At 48.4% G+C, this 26,559-nt stretch overlaps 2 protein-coding genes across 2 annotated transcripts in view; both read right to left on the bottom strand.

Moving 5' to 3' along the window:
* The window catches only part of LOC119396089 (cathepsin L-like), a 543,104-nt gene that overhangs the window by 116,119 nt on the left and 400,426 nt on the right, over positions 1 to 26,559 (bottom strand). The window lies entirely within an intron of this gene.
* LOC119398001 (26S proteasome non-ATPase regulatory subunit 4) lies at positions 14,088 to 15,308 on the bottom strand. The gene has a single exon (XM_037665275.2). The coding sequence runs from the start codon at positions 15,297 to 15,299 to the stop codon at positions 14,088 to 14,090; it is 1,212 nt and encodes a 403-aa protein (XP_037521203.1). The 5' UTR covers positions 15,300 to 15,308.

Consider the following 26,559-nt stretch of genomic DNA (forward strand, 5'->3'; position numbering starts at 1 on the left):
ACACGTGAGATGCATAGTTTTCGGTGATGACGCACGCTGATTGTGATGGGTATACCTGCACATTTCTTAAGGCGTCCGAGACCATTCGAAGTCTCAGGCGTCATACGGCACATCTTCTAATTTAGTGGCGGGTAGCCACTGTACAATTATGCGTGTAACTAACGAAACTCTGCAGCACGGTTTACCTGACAATACCTATACGTGAGGCCCAAACCGCGCGAAGGCTTCAACTTCTTAACCTCGGCCATCCAGCGCTGGTCCAACACCCACGACACGTGGCCTGAATCGAACAAACCATGCTTTTCATGGTGGTACCATACAAAGCAGCGATCGACAGGCGCCGCCTTTAGCACCTTCTGGCTTTTAATGAGAACATTCTATGGGGAAATGAACTAGGATCAAATTCACAAAGCTTTACGTTCGTGAATCTTTTTTTTTTTTTTCGTATTGGCCAGACCGCTTAGCTACTTATATGCCGAGCATACGGATTGTTTGAATGCTTTTGTTTTTCTTACGAACAGTGCTGTAGCATGATACGTTCTATTTTTGTGTGTGTGTGTGTGTGAATACAGGTCCTCGAGTTTTTGTATCACTTACTGGGTTCACTTAAAAAACAAAAAAACACCAGTCTTCAGGACTAAAAGTGGTGATAAAAACAACGGTAAAGTAAAGTGGGACTTGAAAAGTATCACGTAAAACCGTAACTGTAAACCGTAAACCGTAATTAGTATGTATACTAAAAAACGCATAAAAAACGCATAGGTACGCATAAAGGCTGCGTTGCCTAAAGCTAAATGTGAAAGCCACCTCGGCGTTTCCACAGTACACAATGGAGTGACCTAGGTACATAATTTCAGTGATCGTTGATGGACAGGGTAACAAAAGAAATTCTTCGCATTTAATGTATTCGCTAGCAGGGAATAATCATTGCGTAACGTTAGATAACTGTTGGCTACTGTTGGTTAGTGCTTGCCGAAGAATGGCTTGAGCAGCTTTCCCCTACTAGACAGTTCTTAGATAAATACGCCGCAAATGTTTTCTTTTTCTTTCTCGCTCTACACATTCGAGTCGCATGCGCTTTTTACGCGCTTGAGGTTAAAGACAGCGATCGTGAGCGTTTTCCTAAAGCTTTGTCACCATCAAAGCGTACACTGAAGTAAAAAAGAAATTAAAAAAAAAAAGACGTAACTCCCGACTTTGCAACTCGCCTGCGAGCACATTCCGTAAAGTGCAGGAGCTCACTCTGTATCGCGCGTTTCCCAGGCGCGACCTTCACTTTGACAGAGCAAAGAACTCGTTCGAAGGAACAAAGTTTGTATCAGTGCCTGTGCATTGCTGTTGTCCGGCAGTGACTCGACTGCCACACTGCGCCTCGCTGTCGTTCTCGCCCAGTCTGTTTTGTTTGGTTTTAAGAAAAACGAAAGTTTCAAGCATGATCACCGGCTGCACACAACTGCTCTGTGCTTCGATGGGGCGAGCGGAACGCCCAGCATGCAGAGGTGTCGAGCATGCGAAAAATGTCTCCGTGCTTCGCATAGCACACAAAGTGCGGGCCAAGCATTCCGCGCGTTGCACCACGTCTTCACAGTGTGGCAGTCGCGTTCTTACGTGTGCCGCCTGCGAGAAAGTTGTAGTTCACTCTCCAGGCTTGTTGCACGGGAGTACCGACAGGCTACTTGGAGACAGCGCGCCCCGCGTGGCTGCCGTCACTTGTCTAGCGAGTGACGTCAACGGGCGCTGCAACCAATATGAAGTGCAAAGAGCCTGACGTCTTTGTATATGCAGCATCCAGACGTTGTACGAACACCGCGACAAGAATCTTTGCCAGCGCACATTACAGCATTGTATCCGAGCTGCTGCGGGAGGCTGGTACACACTCGCCCTCTTAGGCGCATACCAGACATTGCAGAGTCCACGTACTGTTGCCAGCTCAAGTTGCTAGCGCAGCTTGTTGAGTTTCTCAGGTTGTCTTAATTGTGCATTGTTGCGTGTGAAAGTTGGGAACTTGTACTGTCGTTTCTTGTTGGCACTGCGAACTGGCTACTCATACTGAGACTACTGTCATTAAATGCGAAGCATTTCTTTGGGAACTGTTACGATCGGCCCCTGCGCTGAAAAAGGAAGCGGCGTCCCTGTGCTTCGAACCGGGCGCCGAAGGGCTGCTTGGCTGTTGACAGCGATTCGGGCACTTGTATTGTCCTCCCGAGACGAGAAGCGAGGCGCCATGCAGTCCGACATACCAAGGATCGACGAGTCAGCCGGAATGGTTTCCTGTCGCCAAATCTACCTTGACGAGACAGCGGCGTCCGCGCGGATGACAATCAGCCCCACTAATTGATCGACAAGGTGCTTCGGAGCTGCAGACCTTTTGTTGCGGCCGGCTGTCCGAGCGTGGGACCCATCGCCCTACGGCCTTCACATGGCGGGGACCACATGTTACACCCTTTGGTGCAACAGCAGCAGAGTGCGGTGGCCACGCCCCAGTTGACGACGTTGACCTAGGCGAGTGTGGCTGGCACCCTCATCAGTGTTGTGTGGGACGCGATTGGACCGTCCCAACTTGCAAAAATTTCCCCATCTAGGGATCTGGGGAAAGAGACCCTTTAAAACGAGCCCCCGCGGACTCATTCGAGGTGCAATCGTCGTCATGTAGACGAAATCCTCGTCCTGTAGGACGAAATCGTCATGTAGAAACAAACTGCTCGCCCATGTAAATATTGGATTGGATTGGAACAAACTTTATTTGTGCCTGCAGTTGGGCGCTCGCGCGCCCCGACGAGGGCCTACGTCGTCTTCGGGGTTGCCGTTACTCGGCGCGGGTCTCCGCTCGCCGTTGCCGGCTCGCTGGGTCCCTGCCTTTCGAGCGCCCAGAGGACCTGCTGGACGGCCCAGAGCTGTTGATCCAGGTCGTAGCTCTTCGCGGCTTCCTCGAGCCGCGACGGGATCGTTCTTGATCTCGCTTCCTCTGGGTGTTTGATGCAGTCCCACAAGATGTGCGTGTGATCCGCCGTCTCCCTCCGGCAGACCTTGCACTTGTCGGTCGGGTATGTCTCGGGGTACATGCGATGCATCAGTCCCGGACTCGGTAGCGATCCGGTCTGGAGCTGTCTCAATAGTACCGCCTCCGCTCGACTCAACCGCGGGTGCGGGAGTGGGAAAGTCCTGCGAGCCATGCGGTAGGCTTTTGTGATGTCGTTATAGTCCGTCATGCGGTCCTTGGCTCCGAACCACGTAAACCTCTGCTAAGTTTGCCTTCCTCCAGCCTCTTCCTCCGGAATCTCTGGTGCCTACAAAGGCCGGTCGCAACAGAACCAAAAGAAATAAGGGCCCTAGGCAAACATAAAGCCCCACGCTTCGAAGTCCAGTGTCTTACACACCTGCCACATGGGCAAAGTTGGTGTCGCTTTGAGCGATTGCCCTTCCCCGAGAGTGTCATTCGCGGGGTGTCACACGGTGACGCTTTAGTGACACTCGCTGCAGAACGCACTTTCACGCGAGTACGTTCTACAAACTCACTTCGCTCAGTTGCCTCGAAGTATAGTGTATAAAGCATAAATAAAACAATACTGGGAGCAGACGCTCTTTAGGAATTGTATAAGTGACTCGGTCAGCCTACAGTATTACTGTATAATGAACAGGCACGTAGCCAGGATTTTTTTTTTTCGGGGAGGGGGGGGGGGGGAGGCCTAATCGTTCGAAAGAAAGTCTTTCCATGGCAAAAAGAAAACAAAGTTGCCCAGGAATATAGAAGGCTGGACTGAATTACGGGAGGAGGGGGGCTGCCCCCCCCCCCCCCCCCCTTGCCTACGCGCCTGATAATGAACAATACACCTAGTATTCAAAATTAATCTTTATATCTGTCTTAAGATTCAGCAGTGGGAGGTACGTGAAAACCACATTTGCAGATAAGTTATGGATCCAGGGGGACACAAAGTGCGGCAATAATTGTTACTATCAGCCGCCCAATTAACTAAGATTGAATAACGATCTTTTTAGTGACTGCAGCAAGCGAGCGTGTTTGTATTGAAACGTTGAAGGCAATCACGTTTCTACACATTTCCACTTGGAAGAGTTCTTCTAGCATGTCTGTAGCAATATGATGCTTCGTAGCAATATGATTATGAGGGACGCCGTAGTGGAGGGCTCCGGAAATTTGGCCGTGTGTTTCTTTAACGTGCAACTAAATCTGGGTACACGGGCCTCTAGCATTTCGCCTCCATGCAAATGAGGCCGCCGCTGTCGGAATTCGATCCTGCGACCTTATGGTCAGCAGTCCAGCACCATAGCCACTGGACCACTGTGGCGCGTGCGCATGCCTCAGAGTCAGAAAGCGCTGAAGTGCGCGCTCGCTCACTAGCTCCTTCCTCATACAGCTTGAATCACCGAGCCTTCGTGGCTGTTCGGCTAGCTTGCCCGTCTCGCCCCCGGAAAGCCTTGCTCTATTCCCATTCCGACCCCAATTTTCTTTCCGGCTCAAATAGTTTGTCTTATTTACAGTAGGACCTCCGAGAACTTTGGCGTCGATTGATCCGAGTATGATTGGATCTGTTTCTATTCTTTGCATCCGTCGGGATTTTTCGCTCACGGCCAACGACGCCGCCGCCGCCGCCGCCGCCGCCGCTGCCGCCGCCGCCGCCGCTGCCGCCGCCGACGACGACATCGGATTTTCTGCGACACAACCTTGTTAATGTTATCGCCTTGAAACGATCGATGTTTCGTACGTCGCACGTACAAGAGCTTTTGGGCATGGAAATACAACACCGGTTCAATGCGCGTAAGATACAACAGTAATACGATTTATATAAAGTGCAAGTCACATAAATAATACACTTCATATAACATTTCAGTGTAGATTATTGCAGCGTTACAGAACAAAGAAAAGTAATGAAGGAGGTAAGTACTAGCTGTGGTTCAGAGAACTGGAGTGAGTGAGTATTCAAGACGCCTGGCGGTATCGGGCGGGTTGGGGTGACAAGCACCTCCACCTAGGTGACCGCCTCGAGTCCTTGGACACGGGCGCTTCTTCGGCGTGCCGGACGGCCCACAGGGGAAGCTATAACGATTTTGCGTAAATAAACGTTCTTTTTTTTTTCCTTACTTACTAAATCTTCTAATAACTTGACAAAATCAGACTGCGATACGGTGTTAGTGATAGACGCATTTAGGTCATACCACTCGCGAGCAACGCCGGGAGGAGGAGGAAATAACTTTATTCTGAGTCCTGCGAGTTGTTGGGGCGGGCCTATGGCCCCGCCTAGGAGACGGCCAGGAGTCCTTGAACCCTGGAGGCTTCCTCGGCCCGCTGGACGGCCCAGAGCTGATCCTCGAGAGCGGAGATGAGCAAGCGCGGCTTCCCAGCGTGCGCGAAGGCTGTCACTAAAGGCCGCGATCTCGGTATTGTGACTAATCCCTCGGCATTCCCATAACATATGCTCCAGAGTGGCTCTGGATTCACATTGTTTACATTGGTCCGTTTCGTATATATCCGGATATATGATATGCGAGAGCGCGGGATTCGGATACGTCCTGGTTTGTAACCGCCGCCATTCGACAGACTGCTTTTTTGTCAATTTTGGGTGAGGTGGCGGAAATATGCCCCTCTGTAACCTATAATGTTTTGTGATGTCGTTGTATCTGGTCATTCGGTCTTCCCACTCCATTCGTCTACCGCGCCGTCACGTCCGGAGGGTGCTGCGGCGGCGCTTGAGATCGCAGCTCGGTCGGTAGAGAAAAATAAAATTAAAGAAAGTATCATTATTACAAAACACATTTAATGCATAGAATTGATTTTGACGAGCTGTGCGGGTTTAAACAAAGGTAACGCGTGCATATGCGTCTATTTTTAGACGGTTGCGAATGAATGAGTAAATGAATGGCTTTCTGCATGTGAATACATGTCCAAACTGGAGTAAATACGGACACAGAATCAAACGGCACTTTCGAGATAAATGCGACGAGTATATTCTCTAAAAAACAAAAAACCATCAGGTTCGTACAGGGCGAAACCGGGACACCGACCTCCGCTTGGAATTGCGACGGCTCGGTTATCAAAGAAAGTGGAACGAGATTGTACGGTTGCCCTAATTAGGGCTCGTTGAATAAAGTCAAAACGCCTATTTTCTTGCATTCAGCGGATTTAAACGTTTCGTCGTCCGAATGAACGATTACGCTGGGATGACGCAGGGCGCGGAGAGGCTTTAACGAGGCATGACCCCATCATTGTACGCGTGCGCCACAGCAACGATGATCACGCGCTGTCCAACTATCTGTGTGCGAGTAGTAAGAACTTACGCTAACGGTGGCTGAGACGACTGAGCTGACGTCGCAGAAGTGTAGCGCAGGGAGTAAAGAGAAATGGGGGTCGTCATTCCCCTGGCTTGGTCGTGCGCCTCACGTGATGAGCAGTCTTGTTCCGTGCTCTCTTATTTACGCAGTCTCACGGAAGCACCTATCAAGGCACGTGGACAGCTAGGTCATGCACTGTAAACGCTATCTGATGCGCACTCTGCGTTTGTCGCGTGTGATATGATCGCGGCGGGTTTCACTTCTTTCGAGAGTACCAGGCGCTGCAGTGTAGTTAGTCTCTGCATGGCTTACATATGCTGTTTCACTTTTTTTAATGGTCATACTGTACCCAAAAGACACTGGTGTAGCAATGAAGGAAGGGAGATGATTTTCTAAGGGCTCGTTTATCTTTGTTAGACACATATTAATGAGAACTAACAGACAATAACGCCAAGGAAAGTATAGGGGGTGTTATCTGTAGTATTTAGAACATAAATGTGAAGAAAGTAAAGTGGACGAAAGTGCTTCGGAGCTGCAAATATCATACAAATAATCATACGGCCGTGGATAGAGGCAGCAAATACTCAGATGAATAACATTTCTGGTGTTCTTGAAGATAGAGACTTCTGTTTCTTTATCTACCGGACCAGAGAAAAGTAGGTGTTACTGAGAATGTTTCCGCGATTATGAGATCAGCCAATGTCAGTGTGAGTACCGCCGGCTGCGCAGTTTGCCGAGGTAAGAGCAAGCGATTTTTTTTTACTGTTTTCGAAGCGAAATTTAATTTCTCTGCTGCGGTCCCTGCATTAATATCTGGTTCAGGTGTTTGCTGGAGCCTTAGTTCACAGCGGATCAGCATCGTTCTCTGGCTATGTCAAGTAAGTTTTGCGACCCCCGCCCCCTCTGAGGATACCATGCGGTCCCGCTTTCGTTTGAAGCCATCCACACCATACCGTAATAAACGTCGGTATCACAGGCACGCCGCGTCGCAATAAACATCCGCTGCTTCGTTATCACCACAGTGACTCTGCAGAATAAGCGAGCGGGCATGTAACAGCGTTTTGCGTCGACCGTGTTTACAAGTCCGTGTGCGATGCGCCTCATAATCATATCGTAGTTCCCGCGCGTAAAACCCCGGGAAAAAAATGCACGTAAGCTGCACCGGCACGTCTTGTGCATGTGTCATGCACGAAGACTTCTACAGCTAGCCCTGTGCACAGAAGCACGAGGGAAGCTCGTGGGGGACTACAAAATTTCCGCGTGCTCTGTAATCTCAACGCGTGAGATCACTGAGCGAAATACGGCGCGTGACCGTAACAGTTGCGATCGCAGCTATCTTTACACTCGCATAGCGCTCCTTCACGTCGACGTCGTCAGAGGCGTATATAACACCGAGACGCTACTCTATATGCTGCCATAAAAAGTGTGTGCAACACCGTGTCGCGTGTCATGAAGGATTCGTCCCTGTACTGAAGGAAGCGTAGTATACTGAGTTTCCGGTGGTGTGTGTGTTTTTTTTTTTACGGCTCTCCTTGTCTCGTAGGGGGCACCGCTAAAACCCGCTATGATCGTATAGCTTTGTGTTTACGGAATGCCCTTTGTTGTGTCTCGTCGCGAGAGCACGAGGTGTGGCGACACTCCGCTACACCTGATAAGGCTGGCGCGCGCCCGTCATGCGGCCCGAGAATTGCGTTCAGGATCTTGGTGGTGCCAAGGTCAACAGCCTTGAAGACAGGTGCGCTGATAACAGTGGACCTTGTCGACTGTCTGGGAAAAGACGGAGCAAAAAAAAACGAAGGGCACCGTTTATGCGAGTCGCTCCGGTTCTTCGCAATGACAGTTTACAGTTGGTTGAATGCGCTTTTGTTTTGAATAAGTCGGTTGAAAAGCCAGCAAGTCATTAAAGGGGGCAATTGGAACCTGGTTTAACAGAGGTTACGGTGCTCTCCGGTTGACACGAAGGTCGCGGGTTCGACCCGACCGCGACGGTCGCATTTCGATAGAGGCGAAATGCTACGGGCCCGTGTACTGTGCGATATCGGTGCACATTAAAGAACACCAGATACATTAACTGAGCGTGGGTTTGGTGTCCGGTGTCGGACCATGCAGAAAAAACAAACAACAACGAAACATCGTACTGACATCCCTATGGGAAAGCATACTCGCAAATTCAGTAAAAGGCGTGTCATCAGCGCCTCAATTATCGGAAGATTTATGTACTGCCTTCTGGCGTTTTTTTATTTTTCCTGTCAGATTTCTACTATCCTTCCTTTTAAATAAGTACATTTTCGCTATGCCTGCGTCCCTCACATATGGACACTGCGGCCTTCCGATATATCTAGAACCTACAGGACCGGATGCGTTGCCTTATCAACCACATTAGCAGTGTCGTATAGGCCTGATCCGGTGTTGTGCGTCCATATTCGCGGTGTCGTATAGGGCCGGATGCAAGCGTTATTGTTTGGGTGGTTGCATTGGTTCGCATTATAGTCTTGTGGCATCTTCCCCTGTAAGCACGGCTTAAACTCAGGGGGGGGGGGGGCCTCCCCCCTCTCGGCAGCCCGACGATGGCACTGAGGCACCCATTTGACAAGTGCTGGAGTTGAATTTTTTGGCAGTATATGGTGCTTTGTGCGGGGAAATTATACTCTGCAATTTTCCGAATAATGATTTAATCGCGAATGTTTGGTTGACGGGGTGTCAGCAAAACAAGAAATACAGGTATCGTCGTACTGCTGAATGCAATTCACTGAGACACTGAACACCACGGGTAACGCCTCCTGAAACCACTGGTCACCACCCTGCTCGACAGAGCGTCTTGGCACAGCATACTGTTTCACGAGGCACATGAGTGTGAAGCTACCTGCTCGTGAATCAGTAATGGTTCACCTTGGTCTGCTAAGCTTGCCACTCGATTTTCATTTGCTTAGTTGTGCATCACAAGTCTGCTGTAATTGGAAAGTCGCATGTATTTTTTTGCCTACATTATTAGGCAAGTGGTGGCGAAAATAAAATATATAGCATTGTCGTGCCTGACCATTTGAATCCAGTGAGTCAACTAATGTTACTTACTTTGAGCTCACATATCTTTAATTATGTACGTCCCGAGTTATTTCTGAAAAATCGTTCCCAAAATAATTTCATTTAATACTTGATTGGATTGACACGTTGAATAAATAATATATGTATTTGTATAGCATTCATAAGCATTTGTTCAGTTCTAGAGACAGTTGGCTTCACTGCACTGTGATCATCGCAAACACCTCTCTTAACGTCTAATCTACAGCATATATATATATACAGTGGACTGAAATCTCGTTGATAAGATACTGCATAATACGTTTTTCAGCCTAATACGTTTTGTTTAATTCCCGGCCAACATCCCTTGGAAATAATGAATTTTCATGCCTTTAATACGACCTCATTTTTGCCCAGAATTGGATAATACGACCGCGAAAGTGGATCTTGACCGATATATCTAGGAATCCTGCGTTTTATTCTTCGGTATGCCAGCTCGCACGGCCAGTGGCGTAGCCAGGGGGTGCCACACCGGGCCGTGCCCCCCCCCCCCCCCCCCCGGAATTTTTTTTCTGCCATGGGATACACAGCACGAAATGACACTCGACCACACTTACCTGGCTGGACCCCATGTCGGATCAACGGGGAGCGCCACCCGAAAAAAATTTCTGCGTACGCCACTGCGCACGGTGTTCCCACAACCCTCGATCTGCGCGTTGCAGAGCCGCTGAGGCCACAGCACCATCGGTTTAGTGGCGAAAAGATCGCTGCTAGGTGATCTTTTCTTCGATATATATATATATATATATATATATATATATATATATATATATATATATATATATATATATATATTGCCGCTTTATGAGGCCCCCCCCCCCCTCCAATGAAGGGAGACTTGCCTTCATTCAATGAAGGCAAGTCATGAATTCAATGAAGGAAGCCTGCCTGTAAGACGAACCGGACATCAAGCATTTGTTTGTCATCTTCATGGAATCAATTCTGTTGCCCTGAATGACCAGCGGCTATCTTGCCCGCTCGCTACATGCCCTGCGCATTTCTTCTCTTGGATTTCGGCTAAGATGACCTTAGCACGCGTTTGTTACCTGGCCCCACGCTGCTCTCTTATTGTTTCTTAACTATCATTTTCCTTTCCACGACTCGCTGCCTCGTGCTCGGTTAAGTTGAACCCTCTCCGCAAGCCCCTATGGGGTTCTGCCCCGTAGGTAACCACCGACCTAGTGCAGCTGTTACATACTTTTTTCTCTTGAAAGATACTGATAAACTGCCATCCATGATCTGAGAATACCTGTCGAATGTGCGCCACCCAGTTCATTTAACAGCGAAGCTGTTTAGCAAATCGTTCCTTGTCCGAAGAACCAAAAAGACTATCGTCATCATAAACGGGTATGTGCCAAAGAAATTGGATAAATCGCACTACTCACCACTGGTCCACTGAAAATGAAGAAGGCAACAGTTAGCCCATCGAATGGCTGCGAAACGACGGCGGCGAGCCGAAGACCCCGAGTACGTACAACGAGAGGGCATACTATAGGGAACGGGAAAGGCAACGGCGGCTGCGAGAAGACCTCAAAGCGATGGAAGGCCTACGCCAACCGCGACGTGCCGGTAGATCTATGAGAGGTGCGAACGCTTGATTTCAGCGCGAGGTTCTGTCTCTGCAGTTCGGACATCCGTGCCGTGTCTGGGACTGTCTGTGGTTTAACTCGAACCTCTCTGCGCTGAGAATCAACCAAGAAACAACCTAGCATCACCTAGCTAAAGCCTAGCAACGACATAGAAGCAACCTAGAAAAAACCTGCATCACCTAGCTAAGGCCTAGAAACAACCTATAGACGCAGCCAGATTAGTCTTCAGAATCGTGCAGTTTCCCTGTTTCAATCCTCGCGCGGCTTAATGCAAGCTTAGCCAATTTTTTTTTTCCACTAGTTACTTCGATCTCATAGTTCAGATCGGCGATCATTAGCTGCGGATTATTACAAAAAAAAAAAAAAACCGAGGCTCCTTTGGCGTTAAACGTACAGGTATGATGCGATGCCTGGAGCACGCATGCGAGAAAAAGAAAGCCTTCAAAACTGTATTAGAAAGTTTGACAGATAATTAGTACTTTAAAACTTTAACGATGCCGCTAAACATAACCGCGTAACATCACTGTAAAAATGCATGCATAATTAATTTCTTCTCAGAAAAAAGAAGAAAAAGAAGAACTCCTAAAGCATTTCCGTTTTAATGACATCGGTAACGAACTTTTAGGAAGAAAGGTGAAAGCGTGCCTCACATGGTAAAAGCTCGCCCTGGAGTATTAAATGAAACAAGAATGGCAGCCTCATTTGACTGGCAAATTACCGACGAGAGAGAGAGTGAGAGAGAAAGGCAGTCGCAGCACCTGGAAGAAAGTTCGCAATTTACGTCATACGGGCGTCACACCTTCCAGGTTCCGAGCAACTCGCATCTACTTGTAACGCCCGGTGACTCCAGGGGCTGCGTAAAAAAGGAGAGCTTAGCTCCCTCACTCGGTATGCACTCTGTGAGCGCCTGATACGGCGCGATGGTGAGCTCGTTGCCCAGCTTTAGATGAATACCGGCCTCGCGCCGCGTCGGGGAAAGGCTTGGACGCCTAATCCGGGTCATATCGTCTAGCTCTACCCTCGTTTTCATTCCATTCACGATTTCTTTCGCTCATTCACGAGCGCCCGGGCCGAAGGTCAAGCGAGGCGCGCCATGCAGTCGTGCGGGGCCCACTTAGTTGCGCAATCGGCAGCGCCTATGAACCCGTCTGCATTTATATATACGTACATACGAGAACGAGTCATGGGGTGGCGTGGAAGTGCGCCGGCTCGAGTCAATGGACCATTCACTTTCTCCGAATCGTTGTGTAATGAAAGTCATGAACCCCTGGTACCCGGCACCTATATAGCTGCCACAAGCCCGCCCATAGCACAGTGAGGGGCTGGGGTGAAAGGGTTAGTCGGTGATAACGACCGATGGGGGGGTAATATATAGAATGAAAAGTGGCGTTTCTAGACGATGAGGCGGAGGGAGTAGCCAAGCTGGCGCCTCCGGGTGAGAGCCAGCGATAACTGTGGCTCGTGGGAACGTTGAACTTTCGACGTACATTCATTTACAGAGGACCAGCTTGCATCGTCGCCGGCTTTACGCGGTTTGAAGACTACACCCCCCCCCCCCGGCCCCCTTCGCGGTCGTGTCGTGTTAGCAGTGCGCCGCGGGGCAGAATGAGGGGTGCACATTAATCATTACCACCCCCACTTGCTTCAAGTCAGTCCGCGATTCAGACGCTTTTCAAGGTGGTGCTTTAGCGCCGCGATAACATTGGTCCGTTCCGCTCCCTTGCTCGTGAACGTTTTTGTTTCACTATATTTGAGTCGTACGTAGCAATAAACAAAAATTCAACCACTCCAATATTAGCCTGTTTTTTAGCGGCCCATCAATCCTGAGTGGTAACCGTAACAATTAGCGAAAAAGTAACTGAGTCTATAATCGGTTCGATCGGGCAGTTGGGGGTTGCGTACGACATTTCAAATCGTACATGCCAGGCGCGCACGGACACCGAACGCGCCAAAATCTCTCGAGATTGTTTCCATTTTCGCTTTTATTGCACGGACCTAAACATCGAATTTGAGTGAGGGTGGTGACAAGAGTGCTCTATACTTACGGAAGTACACCGCAGCATGAGCGTTGGCAGGGGGGATGTGCAAAAGGGGCACCTGCCCCCCTCAGGCCGCACCAGGACTTGCCCCCCCACTCAAGCTGCACCAGCGTCTACCCCTACCCCTACCCCATCCCCCCCCCCCTTACGAAAAAATCCTGCCGACGCCCGTGCACCGCAGGAAGCCTTTCACGGCTGCCGCTAGGTTTGACCCTGCTGCACGCAAGTTTTGCCACAAAGGAAGCATCGTCCTTGGGCATGCAGTGGAATCACACCTCCAACTGCGTGAGTCCTCGTCGTTCTCGGAGTCGGCCGTTACAGGTGCCACATTCGTTACCGGTTAACAAGGTCCTTTCGTCTCGAGGCGCCTTCTTTCGATTTCGTGAATTGAAATTTGACCGTGACACGTCGCTGGTGGCGCGAGCGTCGTTAGTTTTGTGAAGCTTAGAAATAGGTGACTGAGCTCAGTCTGAAAAGCTCCTTAACGGGTTAAGCGACATAGCTGAAGCAAAAGCAATTTGCAGCGTCCTTATAGAGAGTCCGAACGTTACGGCATTACGAGCGGCATGGCACTGTATACTGAGGCGTTCGTTCGCATTTACCGAGAAACTGAGTGTACTGTTACACACGTGTCTGAATTATGTTTATCTCTTTCTATGCATTAGCAGTGCTACACCGTCTACATGGGACCAGGGCATGAAAAGTTAAACGTCTCGCCGAGTGAAAGCAGCGAGGGGATATTTTCTGCCGAGTGAGCTATTCAGTATTGTTGCCTGAAGAGATCAGCGTGTGCTCGATGCTGCGTGGAAACGAACGAACATGAAGCGAACACTTTATTGACCGATTCTCTTGAGCACGCAAGGAACGAAAAAAAAAGAGGAAGGCTTACTGTCGCATGTTGTTTGCCCTCCGTTCAACCTCCCGTCAGCGCGCCCTTTCGGTCGTCCGGACGATTTAAGCACAAACAGCTGCACGAGGCTATAGCGAGCGTCTGTCGGAAATTGTTGTTCTGTTTCAAAACACGTGACATTCTTCCAAGGCCGTCGGATGGTCTTTCTTATGGTCTTCTGACCCGCCTCCACGGAGCAAGGATTCTTCACTTGTTGGCCTCCTCGGACTTGCCCTTCTTTGCGGTCTCTTCCTTATTCCCAGCCTCTCCCGTTTCCTCAGTTCCTCCCTGTTTCTTCTCCTCCTCCTTTTTCTCCTCCTTTTTCTCCACCTCCTCCTTTTTCTCCTCCTTTTTCTCCGCCTCCTCCTCCTCCTTCTGCTCTTCCTTCTTTGGCTCCTCCGTCTTGCCCTCTGGAGGAGCAGCCGCGGCCGGCAGCTCTGTCACCATGTCCTCGGAAGACTTGGCCTGCTGCATAGACATTTGCAAGGCGTACGCGATCTGTTCTTCCTCCGTCATCGCCGTAATGTCTGGGAAGGCGTCGGAAGAGGGAGATTTTGCGGTGGCTGGAGCAGGATCCGTCTCCATGGACATGGCGAGCGCTCGATCCAGAAGAAGCCGTTCGTCGCTGGATGTCGCCGGCACTTCGTTAACCATGGGACTCGCATTCTGGCTCGCGTCATTGGGTGCCCCGTCAGCCGCTGCCCGCCTGGCCTGCTCCTCCTGGCGTTGGCGTTGCTCCTCCATGGATACGCGCAGTGCCATGAGGAGCTCGGGGTCCTCGTTCGGGTCGATGCCGAACTCAAACCCTCCGGAACCGGAAGGGGCGACTCCCACGCCGTCTTCGCCCTGGACCACCGGGGAACTGACGAGCGCGTCGGACAGTTGGGTATCGCGCCCCGAAGGAACCGTGACCAAGTGGGATCCGGTGCCCTCTTCGCCGTTGAGCGTGTTGATGAAACTCTCCAGTTTCGCCGTGTTCGCGTCAGCCTCCCCGAAGTTGACGACGTCCACGCTTACCTTCTCCTTCTTGAGACTCTTGGCGAGAGTGAGGAGGTCCTTAGCCTCGGTCTCGATGGGACTGCCGACAAAGACCACGATGCGCATCCTGTGGTGCTTGCCCTGGCGGTGCTTGAGCACGAGGTGGGCGATTCGCACGCCCGTGATGAAGTTGATGCTCCCATTGGGTCGGACTTCGTGGAGCTTGGACAGCAGGTGCGCCACGTCTGTGGTGAGGGTATTCAAGACTTGGGGTCCGGCCATTGTGAGCAGGCCGACGTTGTTCTCCGGATTGGACTGCGTCTTGGATTGGCAGACGACGCCGACGGCGTCCTGCTGCGCTTGCAGGCGATTCGGAATGAAGTCGCCATTGCGCATGTACTCACTGTCGTCGACGCAGATAATGGTACTTTCGAGGACCATCGCTTAGCCGGTGACTTGCCGCTCTCGAATAACTTGCCAGCTGGCTTCCTCTTCCGCTGCTTCTGGCAAAGCTGTAAGTGGAGGCCTTGCCTCGCCCTGGATCGCAATCAGCTCGCGGCTGTTCTGAACTTCGTCGCCCTCGTTTTTGGTTATTGTCGAGGCAGTGGCTCAGACCCACTGCGGGATCGCGTCTTTCACAGATCGACGCGTCCCAATGCGGCGCGAGGCGGAAGGGCCCATCGGCCGTCTTTTAGCACGTGCAGTGTGTCTTGGGCGTGGTCGTTGTTCTTTTGCGAGTCGACGTTTCCTTTCTTCTTTTGAGGGGCGAAGCAGCTTCGGGCCGAGCCTTGTACCCCCCGCGTCTAGCGTAGCTCTTGTTTACTCGCTCGCTCCCGGCGCGTGCTCTGGTTTGAATGGAGTCCCCTAAAAGGTTTAACCAGCACAACATCAATCATAATTGTGACAGAACAATATAAGACACCTAAAAGCACAAACCCTTTATACTAGTCGGCGATTTCAACGTAGACATTGTGGACCTTAGGACCTAGCTTTGTCGTCGACGCTTATTGTCCGCTGTTGTGGTGGTTAGAAAACCGTTGCTTTAGTCGAAACATATGTGTGTGTGTGAATAAAAGAAAGGTTCAAAATAGGCGAACAACAACCATAATTGTGACAAACAATATAAAACACCTACAAGCACAAACCCTTTATACCAGTCAGCGACTTCAACGTACACATTATGGACCTTAGGACGGAGCTTTGACGTCGAGTCTTTACGTCACTTTATGTCACTCAATTTACATTAGTGAGTAATAGCTAAGCGGCTCGCTGGGCCAGCGGGCCCAACGAAGGAGCGGAGAGGGCAGCGGAGCGCGAGACGAAATGAAGAGTAATAGCTAAGCGGCTTAGCGTCGCCCCGCTCGTTGAACGTAGAACGCACCTCGCGTTCCGCTGTGGAGTCAGTTGAGCGTAGCGTGAAGGCGCGTCCACTTGCTTTCGCCTTCGTTTTGCAGCCAAGCTGACCGCGTCTCGACAAGACGCGCTTGAGAAAAACGCGAAATGTATGCAGTTATCTGCACGTCTGTGAACACGCGATCAAATGTAATCTGTACGGAAAAGATGTCAAAGTAGCACGTACTTTCTCAAGTTTCTTGTGTCTTCTTGTCTCCTATTTCGAATCAAAAGATCAACACGAGTTTTCGATGATTTGAATCCACTTTAGGTCATCTCCAAACGGCCTCGCCTTCAGAGGTCTTCTTATGTTGAAAAGCAGCGCCGGGACATTTCGCCTGGAGCAGAGCGAGCGCTGCGTTGGCGGGTCTCGCCGACAACATGCCGCTGCCGCTTGTGTTGGAGGTCGCCCTCTTGTCTCGCGAAACCGCTGGTCCGCTGGCCACGCTCCGCTGAGCAGAGGATACCAGCGGCCGAGCGGTCCGCTCCGTAAAAACGCTGACTGTCCCAGCGTGCCGCACATGCGCAGTTGGTGTCTCCGCTCGTCCGCCGGGCCTGCTGGCCCGCTGAGGCGCTTAGCTAAAAAAGGTTGAACAGTACAATAATATCAACCATATAATTGTGACAGAACACTATAACACTCCTACAAGCACAAACCCTTTATACTAGTCGGCGACTACAACGTCGACATAGGATTCGCCCATTCGTCATCATTCACCTCGCGGAGATGCAGCATATGACGTCTCGATAAGCTCTACGATGCATTTCGTATGACTGCAAACAAACAACCACGAACAGGGGAACGTGCATGCACCTCGTCTTCGCCAACTTCAGGCTAGATCCGATCGAAGAACCAATGGATCTACATTTCACGGACCGCAATGCAGTAATAATGAAGGCAAAACGGAATCCACAACTCAACACGACACCCGAGTTATGACCAATAAAACACATTGTCTATAACTGCACACACGCGTTGTCACTCGTTTGCATGCGCGAGTGAGCAATGTCACGGGAGATTCACGGTTACCGAACGATCCCCAGTGCTTCGCCCAGTCATCATCATTCACTTCGTGGATATGCGTGAATTTTTTTATTGCGATAGCAATTATATGGACAGTCTCGACGGATTTTTGCCGTCGCCGTTGCCGTCATATCCTTCCGGTATGAAGTCTTCCGGTATGGAGATGAACGCGGCCGAAGCAGAGTTCAAACAAGCCGGTCCATCGCTCGGAGGGCTCGGCTAGCTCGGCGCGATAATCTAGTTGCGTGCCATGTCGCAAGACGCAGTGAGATGCCATGTTGCATCTCACAGGCTGGTTGCAACACTGCGGAAGCTACAAGGCTGCTTATTTAATAGGAAGAGCGAGCACCCGTCACGATGTATTCATGCCCCACAGCGTCTTCGCTCACGCGTTGGGCGAGTGAGCACACGGCAGCAACCGTAGAGTTTCCCACAAAGCTGCTTTTTAATTTTTTAAATATTTTTTTGCCTTTTTGGCCTTCTAAAAAAAATTCACCACCACCATATTGTATGAAACTCTATGGCAGCAATCAACGCTCTTAGCGTTGGGTAGCAACGGCAGCGCTGGATAAAGGCAATAAAATGAGTTGGACGAGTAAAGCGAGGACATAATAGCAATAAAAGCTCTTAGCGTAGGGCATCAAAGGTAGCGCCGGGGGGGAGAGAACAAAAACAACATGGCGGCACCCGTCGAAGCTAAAGCCTTTGAATGTATTTCATTCTGGGGCTTTAGTCGGAAGCTGGTTCCTTCCGCCTCGAAATTATGAAGTCGCCATCGTGAGCTCTGTGGCCCGCAAGTTTTAAACCGACGTTTGCGTTTGCGTTATATTTGCGTCCGACAGCAATGTATTCGTGTCTATTTTGCAATGTTTCCGAGATCCATTCTCCAATTCTCGGGGACAAGGCTTAGCAGGCGTAGATGAACAACAGCTGATCTCAATAATAAGGTCAAAACATGCCTGTTACTTTGTTCTCAGCGTGAGGTGACACAAAGCGATGATTGATTCCACCGTTTATTTATTGCTGTCAGGACAACGGGCAGTGCAGGGCTGGGCAAAGATACTTTGAAATTGTATCGCGATATGATACAAGGATACTCAGGCAAGAAGTATTTGAGATACAGATACAAGATACCACAACGCTGATTGTATCCGATACGATACATTTCAATTGTATCTTAAGATACTTCGATACATTCGATGAAAAAATCCGTAAACAGGGGGCGGGTGCTCGAGCCGACGTTTCGGCAAGGCTGGAACTCCAGCCTTGAAGAAGACAAGTCCACTTGTCGAAACGTCCGCTCGAGCACCCAGTCCCAGTTCACGGATTTTTTCGCCGCAAGCTTCCATCTTCCACATCCTGCCGTTTTTTTTTGGATTTCGATACATTCGGAAATTTGTTATTATATATCTCTCTTTACGGTAATGTAGCACTTAACGACGGTGCACAACGATTTTCGCTCGAAAATTTATTAACTGCAAGCAATTCGGTTTCACTTGAATGTAATGTCTGTTGGTATCTCAAAAGTTTTGTACTTCTAGCTCAAGCTACGTCAGTGTCATCCCGAAACAACTTATGGCGCTTCTTTAGCTGCTTAACATGATAGCTCTTTATACACTTCGCTGATAGCGGTTTTTGCTTGTCGCTTTTGTAATTGGGTGGAGTCGCTGCTCTGCTTGCCGATCAGCTAGCGTGTTTGGCATCTAATCACAAGAACTTCAATAAGACGCTTCCGCACATAGGTGCAAATACCGCTGTGGAGTTCTGCGTTGCCCGTGAACGTATCACGGTTTTCGCAATGCCCGATCACCGGACATGTAACATCAGCAACAATGCTAGTAGCGACATTCTTTGCGACGCACCGTGTTTACGTAGAGGACATAGAACTGCTATGACTGTTATATTCTACATATCTGCTGGCGTAAAGATTTCGTTAGCCGCGTACTCATGAATGCGCGATCTTTTAAGGAGTACTGACATGAATTTTAAAATTTTTCGGGTTGTTGCTCTAAATGAAAGCACGGGTGTCGAGAACCCTAAAAAGAGTGTCGTGGTGCCTGGGGATGCATTGCATATATTTTTAATACCGCTTCTTTCAACCAACAGTTTCGGTTTCGGTTTCGAGAGGGCGGCTTCATAGTGACGTGTCAAGTCGGCCCGTGACGTCACGGGCAGACTGCAACCCACGAAATATGCACCTGCTGTCCTTTGCTGTCAGTCGAACGTGGTTCATGATGAGTGAACTGTCGTCCAGTGCCTCCGACAGCGATTTCTGTGATTTAGGCTGCATGCAGAACCCAGATTTCGCAAACCAAGTGAGCTGACTTGAAACGTCATAGGGCTCTCCATGCGGTGAAGCTGCCTTGCAGATGCTGGGAGATGAAAACTTTAAAATCAAACTTAAATATTTATACGTGTTTCCCGGATGCGGTGTGGGGAGAGCGTTAACACTACATGCCAAAAACGTCCGTTTTGCTGCACTTCAAAATCGTGTCAGTACTCCTTTAACGATTTTCTTCTATGAGAGGACATCTGCAGCCCAGAAAACGTGTCAGACGTATTCTGTAGTTGCACAAAGCACCGCAGGACACCGCCGCTATTCACATTATATTGCCATTTAGAGCACCGATTACTTGGTGATTAGTGAAGGCTAAAAAAATAGAGAAACTAATGTAACTACGTAAAATAGAAACGCGGCTCCGTATCAAACACATTGAATAAATATAGAAGCATGATACAGGCGGCACGCCGAAGAGCTAATAATAATTGTTGCGTTTTATGTCCCAGAACCGCGATATGATTATGAGGGACGCCGAAGTGGAGGGCTCCGGAAATTTCGACCACGTGGCGTCCTAAAACTTAAATATAAGCACATGGGCATCGAAATGCGGCCACCGCTACCTACGGGTCAGCATTCAAGCACTATAACCACGACCACGGCGGGTAACCCCTAATAGCTATGATCATTACGCAGTTAAGGTAAGACCACAGAAAATTCAGCGCCTATGTAAAATAGCGTAAACCCGGTCGTTGGAACGCTCGTTATAAAAACGGAGCATTTTGTATAATAATGTTTCTCCAATCCCTTTGCTAACATCTTTGAAGTGGCTTCTAATAATTAACGTTCTTATCATGAAAACTCAATTTCGCTGTTTTACTAAGCAGTAAGCAGAATTTTGTTACTGTATACTCCAAGCACGCGCAGATTATTATATATTTGTTCTCAACGTCGTCTTGAAGTAACAGTAAGCTTAAGTGGAATATAAGTATTTAAACAGTAGCAGGAATGATACCGACAGCTAAAAGTAAGAATAAACCAGATAGCTTACCTTGCTAGCACGTTAAAGGAATATTGCCGTAAGCAGACCCGAAAAAACGCAATACATATAGACATAGCTAGGTAATGTATGGGATGGAAAAGGACAGTTTTGAAAAAAAGCTTGTGCTAATAATCAAATTATGATTTTGAGAACTAATTGAATAAAAGAAAAAGAGACGCCAAGATAGCTTCTGTTAAGTGAATGCTTTGTTCTGTTAGATCCAGCGTCTGTACCGGTGGTGCTGTAGCTGTCCGAATCTTGTCTGCATATAAGTCAATTTCATTGCATGTAAGTCAAACTTGCAGTGATGAGGTCCTTCAAATCGCCGATGTATGAAGGCCATGAGACGCAAAGAAACTCCCCCCTCCCCTTTTTTTGCATTCTTCAGACCTGTGCAACGAAGTACAACACGAGAGAAACTTCGGTAACGGCACTCTGCAGCGGCATCAGAATTTGTACGCGGCACAGGATAGTGGCAAAGAGCCAAGTAAAATAGCGCTGACAAACCTAAAAAGAAAAAAAAAAGAAATCGTGAACACAAAGTTCGTCTGGGAGTATAAGTTCGCGCGTTTGTCTGTCGAGACGACGCGAGCGCTACCACGTGACTCTGCTCCCTCAGTAGGGACGCTCAGAGCTCATCGTCCGCCCTTGCTGGAAAACTCTGGCGGAAAGATAATGTCTCGGGCTTCAGTTTTAATGTGGTGCCTTAGTGGGAGCAGTACCAGCTTGAGAAGCGGAGTTCAACTAACGTCTATTGTTTCGCACCGTGGGGTTGCGATCGCAGTATATCTTGTATCTTAAGATACACGATACATTCTTCAATGTATCGGAAATACAGATACTGGTACATGTCTTGCGAGGCGTATCGCGATACAGATACAAGATACCCAAAGAGTATCTAAGATAGTATCTAAGATACATGTATCTCCGATACTGCCCAGCACTGGCGGGCACGTAGCAAGCGCGAGCTCGGATCTAAGCGGGCGATCGCGTCTGCATGGGCGTCGCCATGTTGACAAGTTGCCATTATTGCATCGGCAACTGCCAATAATCGGCAGTTGCCGATGCAATAATGAAATGCTTATGATGTACATACGAACCGTGATTGGTGCATCACGTACTTCTTTGGCGTAGCATGTGCCAAACAAGCGCAGTTATCGTAAGTTTCGTAACCTCTCCAATTACAATGACATTACAAACAAAACTATGTTTTGCTGCGCAAGCACGTGATTTGCTTACACCTCGTAGCTTCCACCCTGCTGCAACCATCCATGGATGGGCGGGCAACACTTTTTATAGAGTAGCATAGAATTGGTAAAAAGCATAAACTATACTCCATAATGGCTCACACTTCTGACTATAAAAACAAACGCCACTACTTTTGAACGGTTATGCTTGAAAACTAAAGGATGATATGGCTACTTGCCTTTTGGATTGGTTTGCTTGCAAAAGTGCACCGCTTTGTCGAAGAGAGAGAGGGGGGGGAAAGAAAGCTTGTTTCATTGAAAAACAGGCTGGTCTAGCCGGCGTGTATTCGTCTATACGCGCACCACACTGAGAAATGTTGGTCACTTTGGAGACTAATTTTGCCCCTTCCGAAATGTATCATTATTGTCTTGCATTCTCTTTTTTTTTCTGTTTAAGGCTGTAGTACCTCCGATATACTTTCAGGTCGCGAATTGGATGCGTGTTACCAGCGTGGCATAGCATTACTGAAATTGGCAGTAATGTTGAACGAGCGCGGGATTCCCAAGAACCACGTGCGATAGAGAATACTGATTATTGCTTGGAAGTATGGCAATGGGAAACGAAGCAAGCATTTCGCTTTTATGGTACACATTGTAGGAAACTGGACGGAGCGGTAGAACGACTCCATAAAAAAGAAGTCGCAGAAGAATAGGAGCAAGGGAAGTGAACCTGGTCGCCTCCTGACCCTGGTACGGCGCATGGAAGATATGTTCTGTAGCGTTGGATGCAATCACACATCGATAAATAGCGAGAGCAAGTGCTTGCGACAACTTTTTTCCGCAAAAAAATTAGTCAGAGTGGAAGCTGAAAGCTGCACAAATAAGATTACTCCATCTTTTACTGAATCGAGAGACTAAAATAGAGAGAACGCCTGGAGGATCGTAGCAGCAGCAGCTGCATAAGCGTCATGGATGACTTGTAGGCGCTCATAATATCGTTCGCAACGTTAGCGCTGGATAACAAACAGACTGTACGACGAAACTGCTAGATTACAGTGTCCACATTCTTTAGCTTGCGGTCGGTGTGCTTTTCTCATTCGTGTTCCCACCGGGGCCTTCACGTCACCCGCTGGACAAATGACGTACATATGACTGTCGTCTTCAAGGCAAGGCGTAGTTTAGCAAAAACCAGACGGACGCAGCAGTAAGTGTGCGGGAGTGTGCCCGTATATACATATAATAAGAGCACGGCCGTCAATCAGTCAGTAGAATTAATCAGCCGCGTATAGCTCGGGCGTGTACGCGCTTCTGTATACCCTGCAAATGTCTCATCGTCCCGTCTGCAGACGGCGGCAAAGAATGCGTCCCGCCGGAACGATTCCCTTTCCTCGTGCAATTTATTGCCTGTCGTATAACGCGGCTGCATTGCGCGTTCGAACACGCGTACACGAGCATTCTTGTCCTCCTTGACAGCATGCGGCCGGATGGATTGGCCACAGGGCAGGATTGCATGCATGTCTCGTCGGGAAGGGGGTGGGGGGGAGGGGGTTCTTTGTCTGTCGAAGCACAGATTTGGCGAGACGAGTGAGTGGTCGCGTAGACAATGTCTATGGTGAACGATTAGAATTTTTTTGGTGCTGTAACATGGAACAACGCGCTTCTGGAAATAGGAGTGACACGTAACTGCGACCTTGCATGTGGTATCTATTCCTTCTCAGATAAAAATGTTAAGAATATAAAGTTTGCTCATGTTCATGTACAGAACCTTGTTCATGTACAAATCGCAGAGAGGAACTTGTAATGACGAGACTAAATCAGAGTTGTCTGTACCGTTAGTGTTGATATATTCCGTACAAATTCTGACGTATTCTGCAAGCACAGGTTCCACATCGACACATGGAATGTGAAACCACGGCAAGCTTGCAGCACGTACGCGCACTTGAACAAACTTCACTTCACACGCCACGGTGTAATCGCTCTACCTGAGCAACCAACAGAAATATCGAGTCACGTGTGGTAGCCTTGTGCGTTTCGCAAATACCATGTACAAGTTTTCCCCTTTTTAGAAGATACGTACAAGGAAAGCACACTGCATTTCAAAATACGGCTCTAATAGAGTGGGCCCCCTTGAAGCTGAATGTGATGAGAATCTCAAATCGAAGGATTCAATGATAAACATATATAACGATCAATTAGTTGCCTTTCTTTTTATGCTCCTTTATTTGCGGCGCTGAGGTGCATTCGGTACATGCCCAACTTCAGACCGTAATCCTATGCGTGTATAACCGCGTGTGGTGGCATAAAAAAAAAGAATCTCCTGTGTTGCCATTAATTAGTGGTACGTGCGGTTAGTGTTTCCGTCGGAGGGAACCGCTGTCACTGAAGGAAAACCCGAGACAGCGTATAAAGCATTCCTTCGCGCGTCGCACAAACAACATTTTTATTCTTTCGTGGCACGTCTCACGTTATGCCCCACTGCAGCTGTTCGCAGTGCGCCATCAAATGTTATTCGGACCGCTGATAAACGTTGCCGGCGATGCTTCGATGTTTCCAATTCCATTCAAATCAGCGCCAAATGCGCTCGCCAGTGCACCAGTTAAATGTTCTGCAGCTCGTAACTTCGATTTTCAGCCTTATACACTCTAAGAAAACAAAAAAAAACATGAGAGTACGAGTGACTAATTTCGGTTAATCCTAACCTGCCACGGATATGACTCCCTTTAAAGACGTTAACTTCTTTTAGGTCCCACGACTCTCCGACGAGAGTATAACGATCTCCTAAGAGAGCTTATGTGACTAAGAGAGTCATAGAGGTTGGAAGTCCGAACTCACGAAAAAAGAGCCAGGGGGACTATCTCTTTTTTTCTTAGAGTGTAGCGAGCACACACACCACACACACACACACACACAACACACACACACACACACACACACACACACATCACACAACACACACGCAACACACACACACACCCACAACAACACACACACCACACACACACACCACACACCACCCACGCACGCACGGCCACGCACACACCACACACAGTACCCACACACGTACACCCACACCACACACACACATATATATGTGGGAAAATGCGGCGCCTTCGGAATTGGTTTTCTGTAGTGCAGGATTTTAAGATGGTTAAAGGCACCCACTGTACTTTTTAATTAGTAGGGTGGTTCTGTCAAATGCATGTCAGAAACCCAACCCAACTTTGAGATTTCAAAAAGTGGCATCTAGTAATAATTACGAAGTACTGAATTTCAACCAAATTCAATGGGAACTTTAACAGAAACATGGAAGAATGCAACTGCCATTTCTTCTGACGGCGTGAATAACTCTGTAGCGCTAGGCATCTTAAGATGGTTAGAACATCACTTAGACAGTAATTAAGAAAGTTAAATTTTTAACTTTTTTATTAGTGGAGTTAGGCGACTGTGCTCAAATTGGGGCTTCGTGCCAGAAACCCATACCAACAATGGGGGGCCTCTAGTAATAATTACGCGGAAATTCAACCGAATTCGACGGCTTTCGCTGTTGAGAGCCCATTTCGTTGAATTTCATTACGCCACAACAATTACCAGAGGACGCTTTGAAATCTCAAAGCTCGGATGGGTTCCTCGCATGAAGAACCCCCCCAATTCTCCCATTTGACACAATCACCGAACTTCCACTAATTATATATATATATATATATATATACAGAGAAAGCAATAATATATATATACACATATATATATATATATATTATATATATAGCACCGGACAGCACCGGACCCTGATTGAGCCTACAACCGGATCGGCCCTGATCGCTACCAAACGAGCCCGCGTGACAACGGTGTTATACGTTGTCGCATGGTGCTATCATAGCCTTCACGCGCGAATTCACGTGACTGCGTACAACCTCCGCACGTGCACCTGCGTGTTTACGCGTAAGCAAAGATAAACATGTAGACGCGTCTTGACGACGAGACCGATGACTCGGTCAGCGAGCGCGTCGTGTCGTGCCGACACCGATACCTACGCTCTGCGGCGCGGCGACTGGGTTTTAACTGACACGTGACACCGCCCGCCACCCTCCATCTTTTATCGTCGACTATCGGCCGAGCAGGAGAAGCAGGCACCTATCAACACGTTTACTTTTGGTCGTTGGGGCCAGTTATTGAAACAGACAGACTGGACGCTAATAATACTTGGAAATTAAGACGATAGGATATCTTTTTTTTTTTTTTTTCATTTTGCCTGCGGTGGATGCTGAATCCAAATGGCAACGTTCTGTTTTTTGCATGAATTTCTGTAGTTTCACCGAACAGCCCGTTTGGTGAAGTTATTGAAACAGTTTTGGTGCAGACTACGCTAAGTACTGCATATATAAGTCTGGAGATAAAAACACTTAAACGATCGCCCAGGATATCTTTTTTTTTTTTTTTCATTTTGCCTGCGGTGGAAAATGCCTTGAAAAAATAATAAACCAAATGGCAACGTTCTGTTTTTGCATGAATTTCTGTAAAAAAACCACAATCTAATAACCGAATGCCAGTTGGTGAAACAGGAACTGTTTTTGGTGCAGAAAGAAACTTTCAACAGAAAGTGCCTGCAATACTATAAGTCACAGAAAGAAATGGAGATAAAAAACAACTACTTTGCAATTATCGCCCAATATCTATTACCAGTTTTTCAAACTCTTGACACTGATTGTAAAAATAATAAACTTTAGGTAGAATGACAGTTTCTCGATCGCGTAAAAAACACAATCTAATAACATGAACTG

This window comes from Rhipicephalus sanguineus, chromosome 6 (genome assembly GCF_013339695.2).
Source record: "Rhipicephalus sanguineus isolate Rsan-2018 chromosome 6, BIME_Rsan_1.4, whole genome shotgun sequence".
NCBI classification, from domain to species: domain Eukaryota; kingdom Metazoa; phylum Arthropoda; class Arachnida; order Ixodida; family Ixodidae; genus Rhipicephalus; species Rhipicephalus sanguineus.